The sequence below is a fragment of the Pipistrellus hanaki genome, assembly GCF_964339955.1.
Source record: "Pipistrellus hanaki genome assembly, chromosome: 2".
NCBI lineage: Eukaryota > Metazoa > Chordata > Mammalia > Chiroptera > Vespertilionidae > Pipistrellus > Pipistrellus hanaki.
The window spans coordinates 200,054,214-200,067,677 of NC_140504.1; the positions used below are offsets into that span (position 1 = coordinate 200,054,214).

At 59.9% G+C, this 13,464-nt stretch overlaps 2 protein-coding genes across 4 annotated transcripts in view; one reads left to right on the plus strand and one right to left on the minus strand.

Annotated features, from left to right (window-relative positions):
• On the plus strand, positions 1–11,551 carry NOC2L (NOC2 like nucleolar associated transcriptional repressor). Its single transcript, XM_084872794.1, has 19 exons — positions 1–135; positions 275–427; positions 1,517–1,691; positions 1,780–1,902; positions 2,525–2,645; positions 2,732–2,822; positions 4,385–4,463; positions 4,587–4,697; positions 4,883–4,996; positions 5,609–5,797; positions 5,928–6,067; positions 6,839–6,950; positions 7,911–8,024; positions 8,336–8,437; positions 9,465–9,608; positions 9,689–9,802; positions 10,233–10,365; positions 10,673–10,774; positions 10,999–11,551. The coding sequence occupies exons 1-19, from the start codon at positions 95–97 to the stop codon at positions 11,106–11,108; spliced, it is 2,268 nt and encodes a 755-aa protein (XP_084728920.1). The 5' UTR covers positions 1–94; the 3' UTR covers positions 11,109–11,551.
• Positions 11,206–13,464, minus strand: part of SAMD11 (sterile alpha motif domain containing 11) — an 18,971-nt gene continuing 16,712 nt past the window's right edge. For all 3 annotated transcript variants that reach the window (XM_084872793.1, XM_084872791.1, XM_084872792.1), the window contains exons 10-14: positions 13,356–13,434; positions 12,795–13,261; positions 12,459–12,583; positions 12,021–12,131; positions 11,206–11,929 (exon numbers count right to left, since the gene is read on the minus strand). In XM_084872793.1, coding sequence (XP_084728919.1) covers positions 11,684–11,929; positions 12,021–12,131; positions 12,459–12,583; positions 12,795–13,261; positions 13,356–13,434 — 1,028 coding nt within the window. In that variant the 3' untranslated portion in view covers positions 11,206–11,683. The remainder of the gene's footprint in view (positions 11,930–12,020; positions 12,132–12,458; positions 12,584–12,794; positions 13,262–13,355; positions 13,435–13,464) is intronic.

The window sequence follows — 13,464 nt, forward strand, 5'->3', positions numbered from 1 at the left end:
CGCAGAGCCAGCGTGCGGGGCGGGGCAAGGGGTGGGGCCTGCGGCGGAAGTGTGGCTGGCGCGCGGCATTCTGGGGCCGGAAGCGGAGCTCACGATGCCACCGGAGCGCATGGCGGCGGTGCGGGGCAGCAAGCGGTGAGTTGAGAGTCTGGGACCGATGAGGCTTCCCCGCGGCGCTCCAGTCCACAGGGGCCCCTCTGCGTCCCTCCGTGTCCGGGCAGCGGGGCGGGCACCGGGCTGGCGGGCGCTCGTGATTCCGGTGTCGGGCCCGCAGGCGCCTGGCGGAGCTGACGGTGGATGAGTTCCTGGCCTCGGGTTTTGACTCCGAGTCCGAGTCGGAGCCTGAAGCAGTCGAGGAAGCCGAGGCGCGGGCGGCGCGCGGAGCCTCCCGGAACCCGGACGGGCCAGGCGGAAGCCCCTCCGCCAGGTGAGCGGGGCGTGTCCCCGGGCGTGTGCGCTGCATCCCTTTCGTCGTCCCGGTGCCCCAACCGCGGGGTGCTGGCTATTCCTGGGGCCTCAGCATTGAGGTCTGGGGACTGATGGCCCCTGCCCCGCACTCTCGGGCTTGTTTACTCTTTCACCGGATGCTTACCGAGCGGCCGCTCGGTGCCTGCCCGAGCCTGGTTTGGAGGCGGGCATAGGCCGGCCCGGGAGGCCCCCTTAGGCTGGGTAGAGAGAGCCAGGAAGTGCAGGGATAGACAGAAAGGGGAAGCTGGAGCGTGGCTGGCATCTTGTGCTAAGTGGAGTGAGAAGGTCGTTGGAAGAGGTGATAGATAACCAAAGACCTAAGGGAGCCGGCGGCGCCGCCGGTAGGGGAAGCGTGTCCTAGTGTTGCAGGCGCAGGACAGCCGGGCCGGGTTGGGAGCGGGCCTCCCGCGAAGGTGAGTGTGGCTGTGGCAGGAGAGGGGTGGACCTGGAGAGGTGATGGTGGGGCCCTTTCTAAGGTGTCCCAGTAACAAGGGAAGTCGCAGGGATTTGTGCTGAGAGTGAAGGAATGGCACGTGACATATGAGAGCCACGTGGGCTGCTGTAGACGCAGGGATGGGTACTGAAAGATGGTGCTGGTTAGAGAAGAGGTGGGAGGGGTTTTGAAGATATTGCTGGTGGGAGCTCCTGACAGAGCGCATGCTGGGAATGGGAGACAGACAGAGGTTGACCTTTCACCTGAGTGCCTGGAAGGTAGAGTTGCCACCACTGAGGTAAAGCAGGGGTGGGTAGAGCAAGTTTGGGGAGCCCTAGGTTCAGTGTTGTGCATGTTGGGTTTGAAATGCACCTACTGAAATGTAGGCTGTGGGATGTGTGAGCTTGGAGCTTGCGACTCAGAGCGATCTTAAAACCTACCCCCTAGAAATCCCCTGCCTTCGTTGTGGGTAGCTGTTGTGAGGGAGCAGGTTAGCCCCCTGTCTTCCCAGAGGAGGTCAGGAAGCTGGTAGTGGGAAGTCCAGGAAGCCTTACCTCCCACCCCTACGGGCTCTGCCCATCCATCTGACTGGGTGACTGACCCCCATCTCCCCAGCCTACGTAAAGGCCGGGCATCTGAGCACAAGGACCAGCTTTCTCGGCTGAAGGACAAAGACCCCGAGTTCTACAAGTTCCTGCAGGAGAACGACCAGAGCCTGCTGAACTTCAGCGACTCGGACGGCTCTGAGGATGGAGAGGAGCAGCTGCACTCCCTGCCCGACATGCTGGAAGTGAGGGCCCGGACAGAGCTGGATGGGGGCAGAGGGCACACTCCTGGCCTCTACATCCTGCTCTAGCCCGGCCCTCTGTCTGGCGCAGGAAGCCAGTGAGGAGGAAGGCGAGGAGGACAAGGATGGGGCCTCCAGAGGATCGAAGGGGAAGAAGAGGGATTCTACCCCAGTGACCCTGGCCATGGTCGAGAGATGGAAGCAGGCAGCGAAAGTGAGAAATGGCTGGACACCCCCCGCTCCCCGTGTGTGTGTGTGTGTGTGTGTGTGTGTGTGTGTGATTAGGAGTTGGCCTGACTCGGTTGAGTCACATGGTACTGTGCAGAAGGGAGGTCCCCTCCTAGAAACCAACTACTTCGCATAGCTCTTCCTCAGGCGAGGAGGCTCCAGGGCTGCGTTGTCTCCTCAGTCAGATCCTAGCGGCTGTGCCTGCTCCTTTGCTCTCAGTTTCTCTCTTTGGCTCCTTGCTCCCTGAAGTCTCTGTGCCTTTGGTAGTTGGTCAAGTCAGGCCTCTTCTTCTGAGGGTCTGGCCGTGGTTTCTGTAGGGAAAGGAAGGGATGGAAAGGGAGAACTACAGAAGCTGTGCACAGCTGGCCATTGTCCAGATCCGGGACCCTCAGCCCCTCCCCTGTGGTCCCTGAGCTGGGCTCCCTGCCCGCCCAGGAGGATTCTGAACTCTGTTTATTCCTGGCACATGGAACACTCACCCCACCTCTGCCTTGTGTGAGAATGAGGGTGAGGGGTGCCGTTCTCTCCTGGGAGCTGCTGGCTGCCTCTCCCTCTGTCCAGCACAGCCGATGGCTCCCTTAACCTTCTGGGTTCTGTTGCCCCTTTAGCAACACCTAACTCCAAAGCTGTTCCATGAAGTTGTGCAGGCGTTCCGAGCAGCTGTGGCTACCACCCAAGGAGACCCAGAGGGTGCTGAGGCCATTAAATTCCAGGTCACAGACAGTGCTGGTGAGCTGGGGCCAGGGGACCTGGGATACAGGCTCTCTGTTCCATCTGCTGTCCTGTAAACAGCATTTCTGGTCCCTTCATTGCAGTGTTCAATGCTCTGGTCACCTTCTGCATCAGAGACCTCTTTGGATGCCTCCAGAAGCTGCTATTTCGAAAAGTTACAAAGGACAGCAGCAGGTGAGGGGGGATAGGGTGGGGTACCCAGGGCCCTGCAGTGTGGGAAAAGCAGAGATCTGGGACCTGGCAGTTCCCTTCGGGCCCAGCTGGCACAGAGGGATGTTGGGGACAGCAGGCTCCCTCTGGGCTCTGGAGATAGGCTCGGCTCCCAGGGCCTGTTGGAGTGGCCCTTTCCTTTTCTCTTCCTGAGAAGGGACATTCTTGGCCCAGAATTTCTCGGGGACCACAAACTGCTTCCTTTTGTTCACGATTTTCCCCTGTCAGAATTCTTTCTCCCTCTCCCTCCTCCCCTCTCCCTCGCTATTTCCCTTCCTCCCCTCCTCCTTTTCTCTCCCTCTTTCCTTCTCTTTCTCTATTCTTTTCATCTTCCTCTTTGGATGAACAGTCTTGTTCACTCTTGTTCAGCTGCTGGGTGTGTCTCCTGGGGGGTCCTGGTGGATGGTGGTTTTGAGAACCTTACCTTCCAGGTTAAGAGTTAGAAGTAGATCGAGCAGAGAAGCTGTATTCAGAGGAGGGAGGAGGGCAGCAGATTGGTAGAACAGGGGTTACTTGGAGCAGGGAGGGCCACATGGCCCAAATGCCTTTCAAAGGAAGAAAGAGGTGTCCAGAGAGAGGCCCTCTGTCATCACCTGAGCCTGGTGGTGGTGGTCAGGCTGGCCTGATGGACTGAGGTGGTTGGGCCGAGTGGAGGCACCCTGTCTGTGCAGGGTATGGCGGAAGGGGACTGGCAGTGGGTGTGCGGCAGCAGAGGCAGTGCTGGTGGTGCCCTCCTGGGAAGGAGGCCGCTGGCTGCCCCTGGGGGAGGAGGTGGAAAGAACTGCCTCCTGGGCAGAGGGAGCCGCCATGGTGCCCCTGGCCTTTGGCCCTTCATGTACTTCAGCAGGTGGTTTTTAAAAAATATGTTTTATTGGTTTTTAGATAGAGAAACATTGATGACAGAGACTCGTCTGTCAGCTGCCTCCCTCACGTCCCTATCTGGGATTGAGCCTGCAACCCACCCGTTGGTCTATGGATGTCACTCAACCCACTGAGCCACACCAGCCAATTCAGGGTTTTTGTTGTTGTTAATCCTCACAAGAGGGTATCTTTCCATTGATTTTTTAGAGAGAATGGAAGGGACGGGTAGAGACAGAGAGAACCGTTGGTGTGAGAAAGAAAGATATATCAATTGGTTGCTTCCCACACTAACTCTGCACCCCGACTGGGGCCGAGAACTGAGCCTGCAACTGAGGTACATGCCCTTGACTAGAGGAATTGAACCCAGGACTCTTAAGTCTGCAGGCTGATGCTCTATCCACTAAGGGAACCGGCCAGGGCGACTTTGATTTTTTTTTTAAAGCTTGTTCGGGCCACAGAAAACCTGGTTGCAATGGTGGTGGTTAGCACCTGGGTGTATGCCCTCTGGGAACCCTGGGGAAGTGGCAGTCTATCCCTCATGCATTGGTCATGGCCACTCTCGAGAGGGTCTCCCCACAGGGCCCTGTGTCCTGTGCATGGACAGAATGTAAACGGGGGTGTCTAAGGTTTTGGTCTCATTTGGTGGGGTGGGGTGGTCTCTGCAGGTTGCTGCAGCCATCCAGTAGCCCGCTGTGGGGGAAGCTCCGGCTGGACGTCAAGGCTTACCTGAGCTCAGTCATACAGGTGTGGTGTCCATGGAGGGTGGGGCGCTGCTGGGTCACCAGGGCCTGGCCACGGGCAGTGGTCTGGTCCTTCTCTGTATCTCCATGTGGTGGGTTTGGTGGTGCTGACCTCCTGCTCCCCCAGCTCGTGGCCTGTGTGGCAGAGGCGACGGTGGCGGCAGCGCTCCTGCAGCACATCAGCAGCTCCGTGCCCTACTTCCTGACCTTCCCCAAGCAGTGCCGCATGCTGCTCAAGGTGGGCATACCCCGTTGACGTGCTCAAGTGCATGTGGCTGCCCTTAAGCATAACCCCAAACCGGCAACACAGATGGGCGTGTGGGAACAGGTTCTGAGCCGAGGCTGCTTTCCAGCCATGACCATGGACGCCTCTGGCCGGACTTGGGGAGGCCGGGGCCGGCTGTGACCTCTCGCTCGTTGCAGAGGATGGTGGTCCTGTGGAGCACGGGCGAAGAGACAGTCCGAGTGTTGGCCTTCCTGGTCCTCATCAGAGTCTGCCGGCACAAAAAAGACACCTTCCTGAGCCCCGTCCTGAAGGTAGTGTGGCCGGCGCTTCCCACCCCTGGGTTGAAAGGCTCAGCCTGAGGGGCTGGCAGGCTGCCTTCGTGGTCAGCACCTCTCACAGGGGCTGGCTCGAGGCAGACCCAGGTCTTTGTCACCTTTTCTCCCTGGGAAGGGGTGGTGACAATGATGGCCTCCTGCCCCGGCCCCGCCTCTGTGGACTACAGTGTGCAGCTGTTCCCTCAGTGCACAAGGACATCGGTGTGGAGAGGGGCAGGGACCCTGGTGCCCGGCTCCAAACGAGGGTGGCCTGCCTCGCATGGAACTTCCAGATCCCCTTGCATAGGCCTGGCAGCAGGCTCCTCCTCTCAGTCCCTCATGGTCCCTTTGCTGGTCCTCAGACTCGTTCCTGCTGGAGCTCACCCTCCCTAGGTAGTGGGACCTCCCTCTGACCGCAGACTCTGTGCCCAAGGTTTTGGGTACATCCTTGCGGAAACTGAGCAGCAGCAGGGGCCCCAGGAGAGGGTCTGCAGCAGACACGGCCGGACTGTGGCTCTGAGAGGCAGTAGCTCTGAGGGTCAGACCCAGGTATTGTGGTGGGGCCTTGGGGCCTGGGAGCTCAGGCAGCTGTGACTGGTCTTCCGGCAGCAAATGTACATCACGTACGTAAGGAACTGCAAGTTCACCTCCCCCAGCACGCTGCCCCTCATCAGCTTCATGCAGCGGACACTGACCGAGCTGCTGGCGCTGGACACCAGCGTTGCCTACCAGCATGCCTTCCTGTACATCCGCCAGCTCGCCATCCACCTCCGCAACGCCATGACCATGCGCAAGAAGGTGTGTGGCCGGGCTGGACAGGGTCCTGGCTGTGGGGTTGGGAGGGGCACAGCCTGCTGGGGCCTGTGCACATGGCGCAGAGGAGGGCCTGGGCCCTGGGGACCCTGTTGACCTGGGGGCTTCCCTGCAGGAGACACACCAGTCTGTGTACAACTGGCAGTTCATGCATTGCCTGCAGTTGTGGTGCCGTGTCCTCAGCACCATCTGCCCCAGCGACACCCTCCAGCCCTTGATCTACCCCCTCGCCCAGGTTGTCCTCGGCTGCATCAAGTGAGTCTGAGTGTGTGGGGCCCTGAGGCCTGGAGGGCAAATCACAGGCTTCCTGCAGGGGTCCTCTCCCAGGTGGCCAGGTCTCTAGGGAGGGTCTGTGCTGCGGTCTGTTACTCAGTGACATCCGTGGAGGGGCTGGGCTGGAGCTGCCTACGGCCTGTACCCTGCGTGGGGGTACACCCAGGCTTGGGTAGCTCAGCTTCCCGGTGGCTTGCACTGTGAGTGCCTCCCTTGTGTCTCTGTCTGAGGACGTAGCAGTGTGCATTCTTGGAGAGGGCCACGTGCAGTTTGAAGGGGATTGGGTTCATTCTCACAGGGTTCTTGGACAGAGCAGGTGGGGTCTGGTGTGTGGAGTCCTGGATGTCGTATTGGGCATGGGTCTCAGCAGAGAATGGAGGAGCTGTGCGGGCCTGGTGGCTGTTGGCCAGGAGGGGGCAGCCCTGTCCTGAAGGAGAGTTGAAAGCTGGGATGAGAGGCTTGAATGAATGATCCCTACAAACACATTTAACTGAAACAAAGTTAGACCTGGTTGGGTGTCCCTTCAGCCCCATAACTGAGCAAGGAGTCAAGTCCTGAAGGCCTGTGTCTTGCCCTGTTCTGTCAGTAATCCGGTGGGGCAGGTGTGGCCAGTGACCCTGAGGGGTGATAGGGAGGATCCCTGCTGCAGCTGGGGCTCCATGGGAAAGGTCAGGGCAGTGCCAGGAGGGTGGGGCGGGCTTGTGGGATCCCGGGGGGCTGGGCCTTGTCTGACTCCCATCCTCTTGCTCCTAGGCTGGTCCCCACCGCACGCTTCTACCCGTTGCGCATGCACTGCGTGCGCATCCTAACGCTGCTCTCCGAGGGCACCGGCACCTTCATCCCTGTGCTGCCCTTCATCCTCGAGGTGAGTGGGCAGGGCCAGGTGCTGCAAGGGCATCGCTGTCCTGCATAGGCTGGTGGCATGTGTTAATTGGCAAGAGCAGCAGTGAGGACAAGGAAGCTGCCTTGTGGGGTGGACCAGAGGTGCTGGTTTTAAGGCACAGACCTGGGTCAATCTGGGCATTTGTCCGAGATGAGTGCGAGCGGGAGATCCAGGCCGGAAACCCAGGTCTAATTCCAAGGCTGCATCTGCCCTCTGCACGTCCCCATGTGTGTGCACAAGTGTGTGCATCTGCGTTGCATGCTCACACAAGCTCAGGCCAGAAATCACTCGTGGTTAGGCCCCAACCCAGGAAGCAAGCACCCTGCCCTCCCGGGGACCACTTTGTTATCCACGCATCATGGCTGCTTTTCATCTGGAGCTGACCTGAGCTCAGCTCTGTGGAGTCTCTTGTTGGGGGTGCCTTTCCCAGTTGGGCTCCCCCAATCTCGGCCCATGTGCCCCTCAGGAACTCATCCCGATCACCCCTGAGGCAGGGACAGAAGATTCACGCTCATAGAATGAACCCCCCCTGCCCCCACCTCCCTAGCGCTGGTATCCTGGGGAGAGGTGCCCAGCTAGAGGCCAGTGGGTTGCCTTACTCTCCTGACGGGGGGGCGGGGGCTCCTCCCCGAGGCAGGACCCACACAGAACACAGCCTGCCCTCTGTAGAGGATGCAGTGGCAAGGTTGCCAGCTCCCGCCTGAGACCTCGTGCCCCTCGGTGTGTAGCTCCTGGGGATGCAGCACTCAGGCCGGGTTGTAGGGGAGGGTCAGCAGCAGCAGTAGGAGGCCGGGGCCTGGGCACACCATTGGCCAGGGTTCCACTCTGGGGGGCGAACAGCTCTTGGGCCAGGGGGATCTGTGGGGCTGCAGGTCTGGTGTGGGTAGGGTGCAGTGGGATGTGGGCACTGCAGTCTGGCTGAAGAGGCCGTCGGTCCTGCAGGTTTTCCAGCAGGTTGACTTCAACAGGAAGCCGGGACGGATGAGTTCCAAGCCCATCAACTTCACTGTGATCCTGAAGTTGTCCAAGGTCAACCTGCAGGAGAAGGCTTACCGGGTGAGGCTGGCCTCCAGGGAGGGGTTAGGGAGGGAGTGCCCCAGGAGGGGCCACCGCAGGATGTCAGAGGACGCAGGTCAGCATCCTGAGTGACCATGGAGGCAAGAGGAGTGTGGACAGGAAGGGCTCGCTGCCCGGTGTAGGTTATGCGTAGACTCTCGTAGGCTCCCAGGGTCAGGGAGCAGACACCTGTGGGCCCAGCCCCATGAACCTGAGTGAAGCTGTAGCTCCCCACCTCTTCCTGCCTTGGGAGGGAGCTGGCATTCAGCCTGTGAGGGAGGTGCCTGAGCTCCTCTCCCGTTGCTCCTCAGGACGGGCTGGTGGAGCAGCTGTATGACCTCACCCTCGAGTACCTGCACAGCCAGGCCCATAGCATTGCCTTCCCCGAACTCGCGCTGCCCGCCATCCTGCAGGTGAGTGCTCATTGTCCGGTTGCCCTGCCCAGATCTCTCTGTGACCTACTGTGAGGCTGACTAGACTGTTTTAATGGCCTCAGCTCCCTGTATACACAGGGGCGGAAGAAGGCAGTCTTCTGGGTGTCAGCCACAGAGCCAGTGGTGGGACGCTGGCCTGGGTGACTACCAGGATCCCAGGCCTGCCACAGCCCAGGGACAGATGGCCTGGAGTCTTTCCTGGGACGGAGTGGGCTGGTCTCCTGACTGCATGCCTCCCCTGTGGTCCTGTGTATGGTGTGAAAGTAGGGCTGCCTCAGCTTCCTTCAGGCCATCGGGGGCAGGGGTGCGTCCACCCTCCCGGAAGCCCCTGATGGCTCTCTCTGGAGTCCTTTGCTTTTTAGCCTAGATGTTCCTGTTTCAGGGAGGCACAGGCCGCCCTGGGGTGGGGCTGCCTCCACCCAGTGCATTGGCTTAGAGGCCCAACAGGACATGGGTTTGGGTGGGCAAGGCTCTATTTCCAGGCTTGAAGCTCCACAGGTTGGCACTTTTTTTTTTTGTAAAGAGCCAGGCTTTGTGATTTACACAACTGCTCGATTCTGCTGTCGAAGGAAAAAACCCACAAGTGGCCAAAATTGGTTTGGCTCAGTGGATGGAGTGTCGGCCTGTGGACTGAGGGGTCCTGGATTTGATTCCGGTCAAGGGCATGCACCTTGGTTGCGGGCACATCCCCGGTAGGGGGTATGCAGGAGGTAGCTGATCAATGTTTATCATCAATGTTTCTAACTCTCTACCCCTCTCTCTTCCTCTCTGTAAAAAATCAATAAAATATATTCAAACAAACAAACAAAGACCCCACAGGTGTGTAAATGAATGAGTGGCTGTGCCAGAACAGCTTCATGTACGGGGGATCCGAGGGGCCAAGCCTTGGTTCTCAGATGGCTCCACCCCACGGCTCCACTTGTTCGGGCACACGTGGGGGGTGGGCCCCTGGATGTGTGCAGAGCAGCCCTGTGTGGAGCTGGCCGAGCCCCTCTTCCTTCTGCAGCTGAAGTCCTTCCTCCGAGAATGCAAGGTGGCCAACTACTGCCGGCAGGTGCGCCAGCTGCTGGAGAAGGTGCAGGAGAATGCAGACCACATCTGCAGCCTCCGCCAGAGAGCCTCCTTCGGCGTGGCCAACCGGCAGGCCGTGGTCAGTGAGGAGGACACCGAGTATGGCTGGGGCTTGGGGCTTTGCCAAGGATGGGACATGACCCAAACCGTTTCCCACAGGATGACTGGGAGAAGCAGATCCGAGAGGAGGGGACTCCGCTCACCAAGTACTACAGCCACTGGCGGAAACTGAGGGACCGAGAGATCCAGCTGGAAATCAGTGGCAAAGAGCGGGTATGGGCTGAGAGGGTGTCGGAGCCTGGGCCTGCCTGGCTGGATTGTTCTGAGATGAGGACCTAGCACCCTGGCTATGACTTTAAGACGGGATGGGAGTGGAGCCTGTTCGGAACAATGTCTGCAAGGGCGGGGGCTGCCCTGAAGGATGCGGCGGTGACCTGGATGGGACTTAAAGGCCAGTGGGTGGCTGGGGCCTCCTCCCTCACCTGGCAGGTAGTTGTCCAGGAATCCTAGGGATGCTCACTAGGTTTTGGGAGGAAAAGTGGCCCAGCAGGTATTTGTGTGGAGGAAGAAAACAGGACACCGGGTCTAGGTGTGGAGTCGGAACGAGGGTTCTTGCTGGTAGCACGGCTGTGGCTGTGTGACCGGGCTGGTACCCAGGGCTCCAGCACACCCTCGCCTTCTGCTCTTGTTTTGGGTCTTCCAGCTGGAAGATCTGAACTTACCTGAAATAAAGCGGCGGAAGCTGGGAGACAGAAAGGATGAGGACAGGGTGGAATTTAAGGACCTCTTTGACCTGGACAGTGATGAGGATGATGCTGTGGACTTCTCAGAGAGAGGTGGGCCTGCATGGCTTGGCTTGAACAGAACTCCCAGCCACCTACTCCCACCTCTGCTCCTGTTTGCTGGGGCCACTCCGTCCTTCCCCACCACTTTGCTTTCTTTGAGGTGGGCCTCCTGGAATTGGAACATGTGTTCCTAGGCCTTGTCCCTCTCCCCACTACTCTCCAGGGCAGTTCTGAATGTTTTCCACTTGCACAAAGAAGGCCCAAGGGGAGGGTGGGTGCTGGGCTATGAGCCCAGCTACCCTCCCCTTGTGCCTCTGCTTGTGGACCCCTCCCATGGGCTCTTTCCCTTGGCCCCCAGTTACACGTAGGTCTCCTGGAGCTCAGCAGGGGATAGAGGAGGAAGACCAGGATGAAGACAAGGACGGCAGCAGTAGCGGTCAAGAAGTTAGCGACTCAGAGGGTGAGTGCTTCCTGGGGTCAGGATGCTGTGCCCTTTGAGCCCGTGTGCCCAAGGCTCCTCCCTGGGGATGTAGGGCCAGTTGCTCTGTTCCTGCTGGCCCTAGTGGCCAGCAGCAGTGGCACATATAAATTAATTAGTGCTGTGATTAATTAGTGATGAGTAACCCCCAAGTTGGCTTCTTTCTGATAAAGCAGAATTTATGTAGCCTCCTTGTCTCCCTGCAGATGGAGGCTCTGATGCAGAGTCAGGGCTGGCCCCCCGGGAGCTATGGCAACTGCTGGCCCAGGGGCCGGAGGATGAACTGGAAGACCTACAACTCTCGGAGGAGGACTGAGGGCCATGCCCTGGGCTGCGTGCAGTCCCCCATCTCACAGCAGCGTGGCCTTATGTGTGAGGCCTGGGGGTCAGTGCTCATACCCCAGGAAGGACAGTAGAAGGTGGACAGGGCTTTATTTTTACAACATAAAAGACCAGGAAGTACCAAGCACTGTGCTGATCACTGGAGTGGCAGCCTTGGTGACGGACACCTGCATTGTGGAGCATGCCCACTGCTGCACCGGAGGGTGCTGGGCACCCCTGAGGGAAGCTGAGCTCTCACCTGATATCAGGATGCTGAAATCTCACTGCAGTCCCAGTTCCCAAGGGAGCCAGGGGCCGCCTGGCCGGCGAACTGCTCGTCTTTGGTTTGTCTGCAGCACCCAGGTTGGATCCCAGGCATGTGTGCCAGGCTCTGCATCACCCCCAGAAGTCTTTGAAAACACATTCTTTTCCTCTTAAGTCACATGTTTTCTTTTAAAAGTTCTTTGTGTTTTTGCTTCCAAAACCAAAGGAAAACCAGCTGTGTGGAGGAGCATTTGTATTGCAGTGGCTGGCACTAAAGGGTGGAGGCCTGTTCAGGCCCCCCACAACTCAGCACAGAGGCTGGGAGGGGTCTGACGGCCTTGGAAGCAGAGCCACGGTCCCATTTTCTTGCTTGGGTGAAGCTTGGCCAGCGGTGGGCTGTCCCCCTCCATAGGGTGAGGGGGTCATTGCTGGAGACAGGGGCTGCTCCCCTAAGGTGAGCTCCTGCTCGGGGGCCTGCAGTGCTGGTGGCTGCAGTGGCAATGCCACCGGGAAGCTGGCCATGTAGAAGACTCGGCCCAGGCGCTTGGCCACCTATGGAGAGAGGCCTGGGTTGGGGTCTGCAGCCAGGAAGGGCCTCGTGCTGTCCCTCCAGGATGTGGGACCACCGCCCCCTGGCACGCACCTGTGCCCGGATCTTGAGAGCAGGCCCCAGCTTCAGGCCCATCGTGGTCAGGAGGTGCTCCTCGGTCAGCAGGGGCAGGGTCTCCCCATCTATCCCCTGTTCTCTGAAGACCTGGTGGAGTGAGAGCCTGTCAGCCCGAGTGGGAACTGCCTGGTTGCCCTGCAAACTCCCTCAGCCAGGCCAAGGCTGTCAGGTCAGGCTGGGGTGGCGGAGGGCTCGAGGCTTTGGAAAGTGGAGCCAAGAGGAGCCGTTTGTGAAGTTTTAGGGGAAATATTCATGTGAAAGAAAACCTGGGCATATGCCTATGTGGAAGGCACAGCACTGCGGGTGGGGATGGGAGCATGCACGGTGCCCCCTATACCCTTTGAGGAGGGGAACGGGTGAGGAGAGGCACGGGGGACAGGGGCTCAGAACCATCTTGGGCAGGTGCCCCCTCACCCGTGTGTATTCTCCACAGCCAGACAGGCCCCCCACAAAGCTGCAGACATCATCCACTGTCCACTTGCTGATGTCCTCAGGGGCGGTGGCCTCCTCCCCATCACTGAAGAGTCCCCCCGTGGCTCCTGGTTGGGAGGGGGTGTTACTAGGACTGTGGCTGCCTCTTTTCCAGATTCCCATCCATCTGCTCACCTCTGCCCTTGTCCAGATCATGACTATAAATGGGTCTTTTCCCCCCTTGGACTTTCCTAAGGGGAAGTGGGGGGGGATAGTCTCCTCCGACCCCCCCAACCCCTCCCACCTCCATTGAAGGTTCTAGATCATTGGGGTGCCCACCTGTGTGTAAGTAGGGGCTGACGCAGGGCACGTTCAAGGGCAGAGATGGGGGCAGCACGGACCCTGAGAGAAGTCCCTTCCCCTCAGAGCTGGTCCCTCCAGTTGGGTCAGGGCCCCGGCCCCCAACAGTCACCATCTCGGAGTCCTCTCCATCCGAGTCCTTGGGGGGCTCATCCTCAGAGCCATCCAGTACCCAAAGCCCAGCCCTGGCGGTATCCTTGGGCCGGGCTGAGGCCGGGCTAACGCTCCCTTTCCGAGGGGTGCGGCGGGTGGGCTCCCGAGGCGGGGTGGGGGAACCCGGGGGTCCCTGCGGGGGCAGCGCCAGCCTGGGTGTGGAGCTGGGTCTCAGCACCAGAAGGGCCTCTGCGCCTTCCGGCGGGCGCAGCGCAGATTCTGGCGCCAGCAGCTGAGGACGGTGTGCGCCCTCCAGCTCCTTTTGCCGCAGCAGCTCCGCCGACATCTCCAACCTGGCGGGAGGGAGGGAGGAGCAGCGGGGTGGGGGGGTCAGGACCCAGCGAGCGGGACGGGGCCACCTCCGGCCCAGCCAGCCCCGCCACCTACCGCGCCAGGTTCTGCTTCCGCAGGAGCTCCTGCTGCCGCGCGAGCAGCTCCGCCTGGGCCGGGGGCAGGAAGCCAAAGCCTGGGGAAGGAGACAGTCCACGGAGCGGGT

What these genes read in the sequence shown, in the direction of transcription:
- NOC2L (XM_084872794.1), top strand. Translation starts at nt 95, where the DNA reads ATGCCACCGGAGCGCATGGCGGCGGTGCGGGGCAGCAAGCG. An exon ending in TGTGGACTTCTCAGAGAGAG is followed by an intron (nt 10,366 to 10,672) that starts GTGGGCCTGCAT and finishes CTTGGCCCCCAG; the next exon opens with TTACACGTAGGTCTCCTGGA. An exon ending in AGAAGTTAGCGACTCAGAGG is followed by an intron (nt 10,775 to 10,998) that starts GTGAGTGCTTCC and finishes GTCTCCCTGCAG; the next exon opens with ATGGAGGCTCTGATGCAGAG.